Source organism: Suricata suricatta, chromosome 16 (genome assembly GCF_006229205.1).
Source record: "Suricata suricatta isolate VVHF042 chromosome 16, meerkat_22Aug2017_6uvM2_HiC, whole genome shotgun sequence".
NCBI lineage: Eukaryota > Metazoa > Chordata > Mammalia > Carnivora > Herpestidae > Suricata > Suricata suricatta.
In genome coordinates, this window is record NC_043715.1 from 25,751,468 (window position 1) to 25,766,433 (window position 14,966).

At 55.6% G+C, this 14,966-nt stretch overlaps 1 protein-coding gene across 3 annotated transcripts in view; it reads left to right on the forward strand.

Moving 5' to 3' along the window:
- The first annotated feature begins 2,138 nt into the window (after positions 1-2,138).
- KIFC3 (kinesin family member C3) overlaps positions 2,139-14,966 on the forward strand; it is a 36,050-nt gene continuing 23,222 nt past the window's right edge. For 2 of the 3 annotated variants that reach the window (XM_029925463.1, XM_029925462.1), the window contains exons 1-4: positions 2,149-2,225; positions 6,093-6,297; positions 8,899-9,041; positions 12,803-12,941. In XM_029925463.1, coding sequence (XP_029781323.1) covers positions 6,132-6,297; positions 8,899-9,041; positions 12,803-12,941 — 448 coding nt within the window. In that variant the 5' untranslated portion in view covers positions 2,149-2,225; positions 6,093-6,131. Of the gene's footprint in view, positions 2,226-6,092; positions 6,298-8,898; positions 9,042-12,802; positions 12,942-14,966 lie in introns of all 3 variants that reach the window. The other variant, XM_029925465.1, reaches the window with a different exon arrangement.

Genomic DNA, 14,966 nt, shown 5'->3' on the forward strand with positions numbered 1-14,966 from the left:
CGGAGCCTCAGGTTCCTCTCCTGAAAACTGGGGCAATTATGGTGTCCACCTCCTAGGGTGTTCAGGGTTAAGTGGGATCTTGTTTATAAAGAGCTTAGCCCAGTGCCTGGCACCGTGTTAGCTTTGGATAAATGGTAGCTATTATGTGCATACAAAAAAAAAGACTAAAACGTTGGCAGCATTTATCTCTAGGGGGTGGGATTATGGTTACAATGAACACTTACTACTTTTGCATTCAGAGAAGATGAACAATAAATGTTATTATTAATTTAAAAATCATTGGCTTCGTCGGAAGAAACCTGCAGTTAAAGTCACTATGCCAGCCTGCAAGTAAGACAAGGCATCCAGTTCCCTATGAGGACGTTAGAGACAAACAACCTTGTTCAATCAAATAATAGAGACTGTAGCAAAGGGAGATGCTTGGTCAGGATTCTAGGGAAATTCTGCCCTCATCCGACCCTACTGTCCCCCTGACCACTCTTGTCTGGAGAGCAGGGAGGGGGTTCAGAGAAGGTAACTCTCCAATTACACCCTTCTCTCCTGTTGGGAGGTTATCTGGGGTTCTTATTTGGAAATCTGTAACTCTCCAAGGAACCAGTCCGGGAGAGTGACATTTATCCTCTGCTGGGCCTTTACTTGGGCAGCTCAGTTAGAAAATAAAACACACATTTAGCCCACTTCCAGTAGGGGGACTGTGAGTGTCCTGGTCTGGCATCCAGAACAATCTGAGGCCCAGGCCCTTGGTTATGGTTCCGGCTGAGATTCTTGACTATCAGCCCAGTGCCTGGAGCGGCAGGAGACAGAACTCTCCTTGATCTGCAGGCCCCACTCGGATCCCTCTTTGCACCTCTTGCAGGAAAGAGCCAAGTGGCCACCCCTGGCCGATTATCTGCAGAACCATCAGCCTGCACTGGGCTGGCTTCTGAGCTTCTTTCTCCTGCTTCTGCACCCTGGAGGGAGAATACTGCCGCAGACTCTGGGGTAAAATGCCGCCTCTGTTTGGGAGACAAAGAACAGAGTAGCTCCTCTGGGTCAGCTGTCTCTCTTTGGCTGGCTGGCTCCCTGTGCCTCTTCTGAGACACAAGGAGGGACTTCTGGGCCATCCTGGGCGCTGCTGCCTGCTTCTGAGGGGTTACATTCTGGACGTGTTTTCACCGGAGCTTAAAGGAATATTTTGCCTTCAAAACATTTTAAGTCCTGGAAGATGTTAATTTGGGGGTGTTGTGGGGGGGCAGCCGGCCTGTGTATTCCTCCTAGAGCTAGTGTGCATACACGAGTGATAACATGTGATGTGCATGTGTACGCAGGCATGCTAACCCGAGGGCGAGAGAGTGTGTATGAAAACGTGGACTCGGGTTTAAAAGGATGTATATACTACAGTGTGAGAGAATGTGTGTGAGCAAGAAGAGTACGTGTGCACTAAGGTGCACCCAGACCATTTGTGGGGAAGCATGAGAGTCTGAGCGCCAGAGCATAACCTGAGTAGGTGTGTAAAGTAATAATGTGGAAGTGTACACACGTACCATCTAGAGCGTGTGAAAGCATGTGTGAAAGCGTGTGTGTTAGAATGTCAAGAAAATGTGCTGGTGCGAGAGCTTGTGAAGGATAGCGTTGGAGAAGCCTAAGTGTGAGTAGTAACGAGTGTGTGTGAAAGCTCTGTACTAGGGTTAGCAGGTGTGTGTGTCGGAGTGGAAGTGTAAGTGCAAAAGCACGTATGTAGGACTAATGTGGGGACGTGTGTGAGAACTGAATGTGTTCATGTGTGCGGACTAGAGCATGGGTGAAGGAGGTGTATACTGGCTTAGGAGAGCCCGTACACGAAAGCACGAGCACGTATGACGCTTCATGTGCCCCAGTGGGTGTGTGCGCACGTGTGCACTAACATGTGCGGGGCGTGGGGACCCCGGGTCCAGGCGGGAACCTCCAGGCAGAGCAGAGAGGCCACCGCTGAGTGGGCGGCCGCGCGTGTGAGTATGAGCACGCGCTGGAGAGTTAGCGGGAGCGGGAGCGCGCACGCGCGCCGCCGACCCCCCGCCTGGGAAGGAGCCGGTTGCCATAGGAACGCGCCGCGGCCCCGAGTTAATCATTTCCTGTGGAAAGTGTGCGGGAGGGGCGGGAGCGGGGCGGGCCAAGGAGGCGGCGTGGAGCTGCCTCCCGCCGGCAGGCCGGGTCGGGCCGAGCCCCGGGCTCTGTGGCGACGCCGGGATCCTGCCTCCGCCTGGCCGGTGAGTCGGGGACCCTGGCGGAAGGGGGGCGGGCTGGGCTCTCGGTCGGCCCAGCCCATTATTCCCGGCACCGCGTCCGGGCCCGCCCTGCCCGCAGGACCCTCTCCCCTGCCCGGACCCGCTGCAGGGCGCGGGGAAGGCCGGGCCGGAGAACCAGCCCTGCGTAGTCGCCCGCCTCCCCCTCGCGCCGTCCAGCCCTAGCCGAACACCTTGCCGGCAGCACTGCTTGGGGAGGCACGTCCCCTGGGATTGGAGCAGCCTCGGGACACCCCCTCCCCCGCCTGCCCTTCCAGTCTCTTTGGCTCAGGAGAGCCGGAACCTACCCCGGGAACCGAGGGTCCCATCCGCGACCTCCCACCCCCTTTGCAGAGATTCCTCTGTACCCCTGGGATCTCTTGAAGGCTGCAGTTTCCAGCCCTCCCACCACGTCTGTTCCATGGGCAGTTCGAATTCCCCCTGGAAGGGCAGGGGGAGGGCAGGCCAGACTGAGGTTGGTAGGAGGGTCTGGGCCAGTGCCTTCCTGGGGCAGAAGGGAATTGAGCCACTGACAGCAGCAGCCTAGGGGATCCCAGTAGGGAGAGCTAGCCAGAAGCCACCTCCTTCAACCTCCCTGTTGTGAGTTAGAGCAGAACTCTGGTGCAGTGAAGGGCCTGGTCCTGGGAGATTTTAAAGAGGAAGCTGTATTTAAATTCTCAAGTACTCCCCCGGTTCCCAACGTATCTGTCTCAAGGTTGTGGGTCAGCTGTCCCTGACCTTTCACCTTCCCCAGCCCTCAGGCTGGGTGAGCACCTCACCTTGCCCTGGCACAAGCCCCATGCCCTTGATAAAGTAGCCATCAGGGAGAGTCATTTGCAAGGAATGCAGCCTCAGAATGGGGCCCGGTATTTGCCATGACTGGACTTTAGGGAACATAGGGTGATGAATTCTGCTGTCCTTATGGAGCTGAGGTTTTGAAGTCTGTGTTGTCATGGAGAACCCAGGACGTGTGGCTGCGTGCAGGGGAGGGCCCAGTCCCTGTCCAACTTCCCTGACCTCCCCCAGGGAGACTAAGCTCTCCCCAGCAGCAGTATCTGGGCAGTTGTCAAATATGTCCTTCAGTTATTGCAATATCCCTGGTCTGGGGTCGGGGGAGGGCAGCGGGGCTGCGCTCTAATGCCATAGCCTAAACAAAGAGGGGCGAATCTGTCCCTCTCTCAAAGCCAGCCCCTCTGCGTTCACTCACCTCTCCAGAGAGGGAGATCACTGATAAAGATTCTCGGTTCCTTGTATACGCCAGTATTGTTCCGAACACTTTATATATGCATTGTCTAATTCTTATACCAATCCTAGAAGGTGGAGTTCTCCCCATTTTCAGATGGAGATAATAAGGCACAGAGAGGCAAAGTAGTTCTCCCAAGGTCACACATCTAGTAAGTGGCAGAGCTGGGTCTGAACCAGCTTTTGGTCATAGCCACTCCACTACATGTCCCACTGCCCCCCCCCCCCCCCCCCCCCCCCCCCCCCCCCCCCCCCCCCCCCCCCCCCCCCCCCCCCCCCCCCCCCCCCCCCCCGCCCCATGAGTCCTAAGTTGGTAGAAGCTCCAGGCTTGGGTTTATTTGAGTCCTGGATACTTTTGACCTTCCCACCCTCTGGCTGCTAAATTCAGCTGCTTTTTCCTCTTCAGGATCTTGCACACACCCTTCCTCTTTCTTCCTGATATACTCCTGGCTGCCTCTCTGACTTCCCTTCCAGAAAGCCACAGAAATATTGTCTCCTCCTGTCCCCACCCCTCAGACGTAGACATCTCCTTAAAAGTCTTCTCCCTCACCCATGGAATTGACCTTCAATGCCCATCTCACCTTTCCAGCAGCCTGGTATGCAGGTGAAACCTGTATCTCGCCCTCCTTGCCCTTTGTAGCTGGTCCTCAGGGTTGGTCGTGTGCCCAGCTCCAAGCCAAGCAATCTGGAGCAAAGGTCATCTGGCTGTCCCATCCCCCCCCCTTCCACTGCACACTGGTCCCCCTCCATTTCCTCACTGGGAGCTAGTACACATACTTGGATTAGTGTCTGCCCTGCCCATAGTGCAGTAACGCTGTACCCAGGAGTCTCCTCCAGGTTGTCTTCTTCAGTCCAGGCACCTGGCATTCTTCCAGAGCTCAGCTCTGTGACCTTCGGTCACCAGATCTTCTGCCACCCTTCCCTGCACTCTTACTCCTTTCACCCCTCCATGCTTCCGTTGTTCCTGGCCCTGTTGACCCAGCATGCTCAGACCTCTCCTCTTCTAAATACCACATCCTGAATTCAGCCTCTCCTCCTCATCCTAGCCAAACTTCCCCAGAGAAGGAAATGGCGGCTTCCTTCAGCCCTGCCCACCTCTTGGGCATTTCCAGATCTGCCTTCTGTCCGGCTCTATTGATATGCTTCCTTGAGGAGTCCTAGCCGCTTTCTTCCAGTCGGACCTCTCTGTGGTGTCACTCACTGGGAACGGACCATCTCCTTCCCACTCACCATCCAGTCACGTCTGAGGACTCTGCCTGGTATGGTTGCCACCTCTGACCTTCCTTCTCTGGCTTTCCTTACCACCCTGAGTGAGCTCTGTCCTTGGTTTCCTCTAGTACCACCTTGAGTGATTGTGTCCTCACCTGTGACATTGGGACCCTCAGTACCCTCTCACCTCTGAGTCTCCTTGTTTTCTTCCAAGATGCAGTCCTGCATTTATTTCAGGGCATTCACCCATCAAGCCATTGCCCCGAGCTCGGTGTGGATGTTGCCGCAGCTCCAGGCCAGGTGGTATGGGGCTGTGCAGATGATCGTGCTGTGGGCCCCACCCTGGGAAGCCATCAAGGGTCAGGGGAGTGGACACCAACCAAACAGATAATCTTTACTCTCTGGTAGAAAGGAGTATGCATCGCAGGTAGCACCATTAGGAAGTCTCTGGGCGCCTGAAACTCCATTTTAAATCCAAAAGCAAATTCCACACCACCTCTCTGGGCTGACTTGGTTTCTTCTGTTAATGGCATCACTGAGTCTGGGACTGTAGCTTGGTACTTTAAATGCCCTCACGGCTGCTATGCAAACGATAAGTGCTCAATAAAGACTTGTGCCTTGAATACTTAAAGTCTGTCCTGTGTAGCTAGCTGCTCAGTTCCTGAGGGACCTCTGGGGCTTTCTCTCCAAACCAGTGCTCCCCACCCCCACCCCACTCTCCCACACCTCCTGGTGCTTCCCTGCATTCGCGTTCTGTTGTGAAGGTTTGTGGGAAGTGCTTACCTCCCTCCTGACCGGAGCTTTGAGGCCCCATCTCTCCTGATCAAAGAGGACCCCTGGTAGGTGCCTGACACACAGCAGGAACCAGATAAATAATTATTAAATGAAGAAGGAATGAATCTTTGTCTCTTACTGCCTGCCACTGGCACAGAGTGAAGGCTAGTTGAATACATGAATGAGTGGACTTTACCAGAATTTGATATATACAAGCTTAGCTTGTCATTGACCACAGTCAGGCCCCTTCTGATTAGATTTATGGAAATGCTGTTGACTTTACTTTCTCACTGTGAAGCTGTGACCCAGCACAGAGACTGCCACACTTCCGGTGGAGGGGCTGAGATGTGAGGTCCCCACAGTGCTGCAGACACACCTGAAGGGCCCCTCACCCACTTCTGAGCCTCCCTACTTGGGAAAAAAGCACCCTGAAGTGGTGCCGGGCTCTGTTTGATCCCGCAAACCCTGGGGATCTTTGGGCTGGGGTGGGGGGTGTGGAATTGGAGTTGGGGGCTGCCCTTCTGGGTAACAGGTAACCCTATTGCGGATGGCGGGCTCGATCTGCTGATCTGCCCTCCCCCCAACTCGGGTGCCGGCTCAGTCTCGCCTCCCCCGTTCTGTCCGCAGGCTGCCCGGCGCCCCGAGGAGGCCGCTGCGCCCCGGGCCATGGTCCCGTCTCGCCGGCCGTGGAACCTGGGAGCCACGCCCTCGCTGCGCGGCCTGTGGAGAGTGGGCCGGGCCGGGGAGCCCGAGCCCGGGATGGCTCGCCCCGCCCCCGCCAGCCCGGCCGCCCGCCCTTTCCCACACACCGGCCCGGGGAGGTTGAGAACTGGTGAGTCCGCATTTTTAAAATGCCTCTTTATTTCCCTTCCTTCCTCCAGATAGCAGAGATGAGGCCGGGCTTTCTCGCAAGTTCCTAGGCTCAGTCAGAGCTGTCAGGTAATTACAGGGTGCCCGGCAGCCCGCGGGCCGGCGCGGAGTCGGAGTTGGGGCGCGTCAATCTCGCTGGCGCTCCTGCCCCGCGCCCGCCTGTAAAGAGAGGTCCTGGACGCCGAGTTAAACTTCAACGCGGTTGCCGGGACCGGGGGACAGCGCCACCGGAACCACGCGATCTCCGGCCAGGCGGGTCCGGGGCGCTGCGCAGGCGGCCCGTCCTTGGTCCTTGGCCGAGCGCTCGAGCGCTCGCGGTCTCGCTCCGGTTTCTGCCCGCATCTGGTAAACAAGGTAGGTGAAGTGGCAGCCCGGTGTCTGGCGCGGCGTTGACACCTGATCGCGGCCGGCGGGTCCGCGGGGGACCCGAGGAGCGGACCGAAGCTGCGCTGGAGCGTGGCCCCGAGGAGTTTGGGTGCCATCCGGGGTGGATCCAGTAGGGGACCCGACAGCAGGTGGGCAGTGAAGGAGTTTCTGAGTCAGGGCCCCCGTTGCCTCCTGGGGGAGTGTCGCCACCAGCTCTCCTTTCTGGGTCATGTCCCCTGGTGCTCAAACGCCAGTAAGTGAGCGGTACCTCTGATTTCGGATGCCAGCTGGATCATCGGGTCTGGGTCTGGGAGGCTGCCCCATGACTGTCTCCTGAGCCGAGCTTGGGCAGGTCTTACTGGAAGTGTGGAGGGACAGAGGGGTCTTCAGTCAAGGTGTCTATAAAGTCTTGCTGTCTGTTCCTGACCCACAGACGAAGGGGTTAGATTACCATCCTGTCTGAACTAGCAGAGTCCCTCTGGGCCATCACATCTAAGCCATCTGAGGTCCAGAGAGGGCACACAGCAAATTCCCGTTCAGTTCCCTCTGCCCCACCACATTTGTGCCACATTTGTGCTGGGTGACAGCCACAGTGATACTCTCTAAAGTCTCTCTTTAGGGGACAGTGAGGCTGGGGATGGCCCCGGGGGTCTTTGGGAAAAGCTTGGGCTTTGGGGTCAGATAGCCTCAGTTGTCTGGAAGGGAATGAAGATGGTCTATACTCCACAAGGTTGTCCTAAGGATTACAAATGTAGTATGAATGAGCATTGCTTTTCTGGTAAAGAAAAAAAAAAGAATAAGAAAAGGAAGAAAAAATAAAAGAGCAAAAAGAAAACAAAAGACATGTTCCCTTAGGACACTAAAAAAAAAAAAAACTTGACAAATCAAGAACACAGAAAGAAACACACAGAAAAAGTATAAAAAAAAAATAAAAATTACCTATAAGATTGTTAGTGAACATTTTGTTAATCAGCTTAATGATAACCCACGACCCTCGGACCAACTTATTAGTGAACATTTTATATAGTTCCTTCCAATCTTGGGTATGTGTGCATGGATGCATATTGGTCTAATAAATGAGTGTTATGAAGACACAGACTTAGCCACTTTCAAATTTAAGACAAAGGTCAAATGAAATCCTGAGTGTGAACTCCTAAGCAGAGTGCCTGCCACTGAGTAGGGTTCCAGCCAGCTAGGTACCCTCCTCAACCCCTCTGTCCCCACCCCCACTCTTATCACTACCTTCAGAGGGATAGGCAAACACAGGGTGGGTTAGCACATGGGATTGGACTCCTGGCTCAGCGTGACCCTGGGCATGTTATTAACGCTTCTCAGTTGTGGTCCTAACGGCCTGCATTTGTGGCCACTTTTTGTGTACCTGGCACAGAGTGAGCATTTTACATGTGTCATTCCATTTAACCCTTGCCACAGGACTATGAGCATGGTTCCTTATTCCCATATTCTTGACAAAGAAACTGAGGACTGGGAAGGGCATGAAGGTCTCAAAAGTGCTTGGCCCGGGATGTTACTACACCCCGTGGGCTGGCTCTGCAGCTTGCCCCCTCTCCCATTCCATGCCAGCTCACAGGCTGTGGTGGGGGGCTGAGGTGGGGTGCACAGTGCGCTCTCTGCCCCATCCAGCGAGGGGGGCAGCGTGTCAGAGGCTCAAGGGGATGTGCTTTAGCTGGTCCTGAAGATGCGTTTGGAGGCTGCAGGGCCCAGGCCACCCAGTGTGGGGCTGGTCTTCATGAAGGAAGGGGAGAAATTGCCACCTAGAGGCAGCCTTGGTAATAAAGCCACAGCCCTGGGGTGCACCTCCTGTGAAGGTTGGCACGGCCAGGTTGGCATCGGCTTGCCTTTACTGCTCTCCTTAGAGGGTGTTCATGAGCAAGTGCCAGCCCCCAAATCCACCGCGGAGGGCGGGGAGCGCCCCTCCTGCCCCAGAGGCCTTGGGTGCCTTCCCGAAGAGAAGCTTGGGGTGGCTTTTGGGAAGAAAGGAGCACAGCCCCTGCCTGGTGCCAGGCCTTCCCTCTGAGCAGGTCAGGTGTGTGAGGGCGTGTGAGTCCCTCCTGGCGGCGCCCGGGCCGGCCCGGAGTGTGGGGGAGCAGAGCTCAGCTGCGGCCCTGGCCAGTGGTCCTGGCCAGCAGTCTTCAGCCAGGGGCCTGGCATCTTACCTGTACTCTCTGTCCCGGGACAGGGCGTGGAAAAGATACCCCAGTCAGCGGTGACGAGGACTCCAGTGCCCGGAGTGCAGCTCGCCCGGCCCTAGCTCAGTGCCGGGCCCTCAGCGTGGACTGGGCCGGCCCCGGGAGCCCCCACAGGCTCTACCTGACCGTGCAGGTAAGCACTGGGGCCTTCCGGAAGGCGAGGGCCTGCACCAGGCTGCTGTGTCTTTGCCCTCTGAGCTCCCAGCAGCAGGGTCCCCAGCAGGCTCTCTGGGGAAGCGCGCACAGAGAGAGAGCCAGGGACCTACCTTGTGCCACGGAGCATGGATGGAGCAATTTGCTTTATTAGGTTATCTTAGGGAAAATCTCGGAACAGATGACAGAAGCTTTTCAGCCACACCCTGGCTGAGGCGTTAAAATGAGAACTGTGGGGCCTTCGCTGAGAAGCTATTAGGAAAACAGGCAGGTTTTGGGGTAGCTGTTAAGTCCCACTCAAGCAGGTTTGTCTGCGGGCCAATACTTGCATTTCCTATTTAACGTCAGACTCCAAAGCTAGACAGAGGACTTCGCCGAAACTTGGGTTCTTTTCTCTCCCAAGTCTCCAAGTGACTTTCAGAAGACAAATTATATATACTTGTATAATTGATTGTGGAGATAATACATAATGATAGTAAGAATAGCTGCTGTTTCTCGGACACTAATTTTGTACCAGGCACTGGTGCCACTTGTTATGTATCTCACATCAGGGCTCATGATCCTCATAACAGTGTCAAGAAACATTACTGTTTTATTGGACTCATATGGATGAAGTAAGGGAGGCCCAGAGAGGTTAAGTAACTTGCTACTGGTCACACAGCAAGCCAGGATCTGAATAGCTAAGCATGATGCGCTCGATAACACATAGTGTGAAGAATTCACACAGGGCTATAACCTCTAGAAGGTGAGTGGTTCTTCTAGTCCGGTATCTTTTGAGAAATTCACTATTAAGGGTTTGGTATTTATGTATCTTTCCTATATAACCACTTAATTATATTTATACAATTTTATTAGATTTTTTTTCGAATTATTCTGTGACTAGCTCTTTCCCTCAACAGGAAATCTTGGTGATTTCTTCTTGTATGTCAATTTACAGAGAACTCCCTCATTCTTTCAAACTGCTTCATAATAGTCTACTTCAGGGTTTACCGTAAGTTATCTAACCGGGGCTCTGCAGTATTTCTGGTTGCAAGGAACTCCTTACATAGCAATGCCTTCTCGCAACTGTGGCTTTGCATAGTTTAAGGATGGCCCAGGCACTGCACTTTATAAAGGAATGCAGATATTTACGAAGTGCTAGGTGCTGGCCCAAAACCCAGCGGAGGAAGAGACCTGACAGCCTGGCGGACATGCAGTCTGGACAAGGAGCCCTGGCGGTGGTGGAGGGTGAAGGACCAGAGTTCCTCGGGCGGGCTGCAAAGCTCCCTGCCCAGGAAAGATGGCGCCCGAGAGGGCTCGCTTTGAAGGGACATGGCACATGGGGGCAGGATGGATGCAGGGAAACCTGGGCACCCTTTGAGGGCATATCCTCCCTCATGCAGATGAAAGCCCCGGGCCCGGGTGGCGTGTGGCCCCAAGTCCCGATCTGAACGTGGCCCATGGCGTGCTGTGGCTTCAGTCCAGGGGCAGTCTCTGGCTTCAGGGCTTTTCTCAGCCCTTCGTGTGTGGCTCATCTGCAAACTGAACCAGACAGTCCAGTGTGGGAACAGTTAAAGAAACTGGAGAACCCTTTCTTTCCCCCCTCTGACTTGAGCCATTGGTAGTTAAATCAGGAGGTGGTCAGAAACCGGCTGCCTGGAGTTGGGCGGTGGCTCTGCTCTTGACTTTTGATTATGGGGTGTTGGGTTGTGGTTGTTGCTGAGTCCTGGGGTCAGCAGATCTGCTGAGAATCTGTGAGAAGCTCCTGTCAGCAACCAGTTTCCATGTTGGTGTCCTTCTGGGCCCCCACGGAGCTCCATTGTGATTATAGTCGCCTCGAGGTCAGGGATGTGGGGCTGAAGCAGGGACCGAGGCACCGTGGGGTGAGCAGGCTTAGTGGACCTCCCCCTGCCCCAGCCTCTCAAGCAGTTAAAACCTGAGATGCTCCCCCTGGAGGCGCTGCAGAAATCCCCAGCCCCCCTGGGGGCCCGGCTGCCCTTCCTCTGGCTTGGCCAACAGGCCATAAATAGTGTGACCTTTGCTCTGGTCGGCAACTGGAAACTTCCAGCTGCTGCCATCGCTGCCACCGCTGACAAGCCCGCTCGTGATGGTGTGGCAGTTGGTCAAAGGGTGGGGACAAAATGAAGTGGGGGGGGGGATTTTCCTACATACGAGAGATTAGGCTCACCCTCCTCCCTTCTCAAGTAGAGTGTGAGGTGGAGAGAGAGGGAGTCAGAGGTGGTGAACAAGGCTGCTGATGTGGCTCTTTTCTTCTTTTCCATTCTGTTCATGGATTGGGGGGTTACAGAAGTTAAAAAAAAAAAAAGTACAGCAAAACTGCAGTGCTGGTGGCCACCTGGTGGCGAGGCCTGTCATGTGCCAGGGCTTTGAGCGCTTTGCACAGGGTCCTGCGGAGGAGTCCCTGTGAAAGAGACCCTTCACACCAGCTGCGTCAGGTGGCTAGTGCTGTTCCTCTTGTAAGAACGAGGAAGATGAGCTTCAGAGAAGTGAAGTCACTTGCCCAGAGCCACACAGCTCACCCTAGGCACCGCCAGGCTTCACCCAGCCCTTGCTGACTCTAGACTCAGAACCTTCTTTTCAACAAGAGCATTCGTCTTACGTTCCCAATACAGTGGGCACAAAGACACACAAAAACGTGACTTTCGGGGCCCCGGCTGGCTCTCACTCACATGAGCATGTGATTCTTGATTTCAGGATTGTGACTTTGAGCTCCCCGTTGGGTGTAGAGAGGAGGTAAAGAAATACAACTCAAACAAAATGTGTCTTTAATGCCCCTTCCCAGATAATTTCTGTTGACATTAAGAAAACGAAGCAGAACCCTGGAAATGCTTATATGGCTAAAAATGGGTTCAACAGGAAATGTAAGGACTCTTTGCCCTTTTCCCCACATTCTCCTCCTTAAGTTTCTTTTTACTCCCCCAGAAGTTTAAATGATGCATGTTTTTCCTCCTGTTGCTACAGCACCGGACCTGCCAGAGAGAACCATTGTTTATACAGTTCCCCCAGATTTCTTTCGAGGCCTGGTTTATTTCTCTTATCCTCACATGGGATTGCACTTTACATGGTCCTGCGGCTTGCTTTGGAGGTCTTTCTGTGGGAGCGGCAGGTGGTTTTCTCTGGGTGACTCCTTCTGCCACTCCCCGCTCTCTCTCCCTGCCTGCCCACTGTCTGTTCCCCCTCAGCCTTCTTGGCCTCAGTTTCTCCTGGACCAGGAGATGGGGGCCATGGCCTTCCCCTGCTCGTGTGGATTTGTGTGCCCCCTTCTCGGCAGTCCCAAGCTGGTGCCGCTGTCTGCAGGTGGGGGTGGCAGACATCGTGGGGGGGGGCGGTGCCCTGAGATTGCTGCGTGCCGGGTGGGGCTGGGCAGCCCTGTGAACAGCGGGGCTGTGGGCCTGAAGCAAGTAGGCTGCTGCCCTGGTGGTCCCACTCCCACCCCACAGAGCCTGTGGGGACAGCCCAGTGCGCTTCACCTGAGAACTCCTAAGTGCCCCAGAACCTTCTTTGCTGGTGCAGATAGCTGGCTGCCAAAAGGAGGCCAAGAGAATATACAGCCACCATCCTGTCATGGCATCTGTGCACATTCCAGACCCCGGCCTCATCCTCCCCTACTCACACAGCGAGTGACAGATCTCTGTGCCCAGGGTGCTCACCAACTCCGGGAGCCCACTCTCCTCAGGCCCAAGGGGGACCCTTCCTGCCTGCAGTCCCCTTCACGTGAGGATTCTGGTTGTGTCTTGGCAGCAAGCCCTGCTGGACAAGGGGTGCGAGCACAAGAGTCAGGGGACGAAAGAAGAGAAGGTCCTGAAGACGCAGGTGCCGGTCCCCAGGCGGGACCGGGAGGCCCAGGAAGCTGGTGGCGCCATGAATGTAGAGAAAACAGGTAAAGGAGGTCCGCCCGCCAGCCTGGAGCAGCCCTCACTAAAGCTGGCACTGGAGGGGAGGCTGCTGTGGCATTTGGGCTGTCCTCACACACTGTCCTCACCTGGAGGTGGCCCACCCAAATCCTGGCCGCCTCGACATGGCAGTTGGAGACCCCAGCCTGCCCATCCGACTCCAGGGCTGCCCTCCTCCCACTGCAGCAGGGCCCCACCCGGTGATAAGAGGCCTTGGCCCATGTGGGCTGGGGTTGAATTTCCCTGCTTTTTGTCTTTTCCCCAGTGCCTGTCAAAAGCAGGCCAAGGGTGGCAGCCTCAAAGACGCCACGGCCTGCGGAGAGAAGTCTGAACCCCTCCCCTTTATCTGTGGATCCATCAGGGACCCAGAGGCTCCAGGATAGGGCTTTGCTCTGCTGCCTTAAGGCCAGGGTCAAGGAGCTGGTGGCTCCATTCTTCTCTGACCAGGACGACTGGTTCTGGAAGGTTCTACGGCCCCCCCTTTGTGGGGCTTCCCCAGTGGGAAACCCAAGCTCAGTAATTGAGGAAAAAGCATCCTCAGGAGCCCAAGAGGCTGGCCAAGATTGTGGAGAAAAAGCAGCTGGTCTTCCTCCTGTTCTCCCCATCCCGTCACCAGGGGTCGATCTGTGTTTCCGAACTTGCTGAGTGCTGGAAGGAGCCACTCCCTTCTCTGGGGCTGTCCCAGAGCTGCAGTCACCTGTCTGGCATTCGGGGACACGTGTTGGGGTCCGACCAAGGCATGGGCAGACAGGCCTTGGGAAGGGGTGCGCTGTCCGGCCAGTCTGATTGGCTCTCCTAATTTGTAGAGAAGAGAGAGACCAGTTCCTATCAGGAGTGAGGACAGAGCCTTGTCAGTGGGGCTGGGGCCAGACCTCAGTCTCCCTAAGCCCCGGCACAGCGAGCAGGCAGGGTTTCTGAGGCACGTTCTCTTTTGAAAACTTGCACTGACAGCCCACCCACTGAGGCATGCGGCCTTCTCAGGCCCAAGGCCCGATCAGTCCCTGGCTCCCAAGTGCCCCTTTGACCTCACCTCTCCCTCCCTCCTTCTCCAGCCTTCTGTTAGCTTCTTCAACGTCTTTTCTCCCCTAGTGAGTGCTTTCTAGGCCCCATTTTAGCTCCCTGGGATGTGCCCCTGCGCTGGGGTCAGGGTGAACCCCTGTGTGGGCTCCAAGGGCATCTCAGAACCTTCTGAGTGTCCTGGACAAAAGGGACTATTCTGTGTCACATTCTAGCCCTGTGGTCTCTGGGGTGACACTCACTCACTTCTATGCATCCCTCATGGATTCCAGGCTCCTTTCCCAAGGTCGTCTCTCTGGGTGAGGACCATTGTCTCTACTTCACAAAGGAAGACCCCCAAGCACACACCCCCATCTCCCAGGTGGCAGAGGGAGACCTGGGCCCTAGTGTATCCCCAGCACACCATGGCAGTCTGCAAAGGGCCGAGGGCCATGCTGGTCACACGCTGTTCATGGCAGCCCTGTGTGCAGGCCTGGAAGTATCCACCTGACCTCACTCTTTCTAGAACAGATAGCAGGAGCTTGGCCAACTGTGTGCTATGCGTGCTGCGTCACATGCAGGCCACATGGCCAGGGCCACTAGCCAACCTGCTCTAGCTCTCCAGAGGGTCTTGAGTCAAAGCTGTTCGACGGGATTGCGAGCAGGGGAAAAGCCAGCCTGTGTGTGCTCTAGAGTGGGCCCCGAGACCTCTCAGGGTCTACCCTCCTGGGGACAGGCTGTGACATCCCGCCCAGCCCCCAAACTATTGTGGCTTCTCTGAAGTCTCAGTGAGTGGGCTTGCTGCGTCCTGGTGGGCCGAAGCTGCCGGCAGGTGTGTGGCTTCAGGTGTAGAGTCCGGGAGCCCTCGAGTCCTGCCTCACAGGGCTGTGGCTCCTGGGACGAGGCACAGGGGAGCCCCGAAGCCTGCTGCCCTCAGACAGACCGGAGGCTTGGAGCCAGCACGTGCCACAAGCCACACTTCACTCTTGGACGCTGCTTCCAAGATGTGGCTTTGG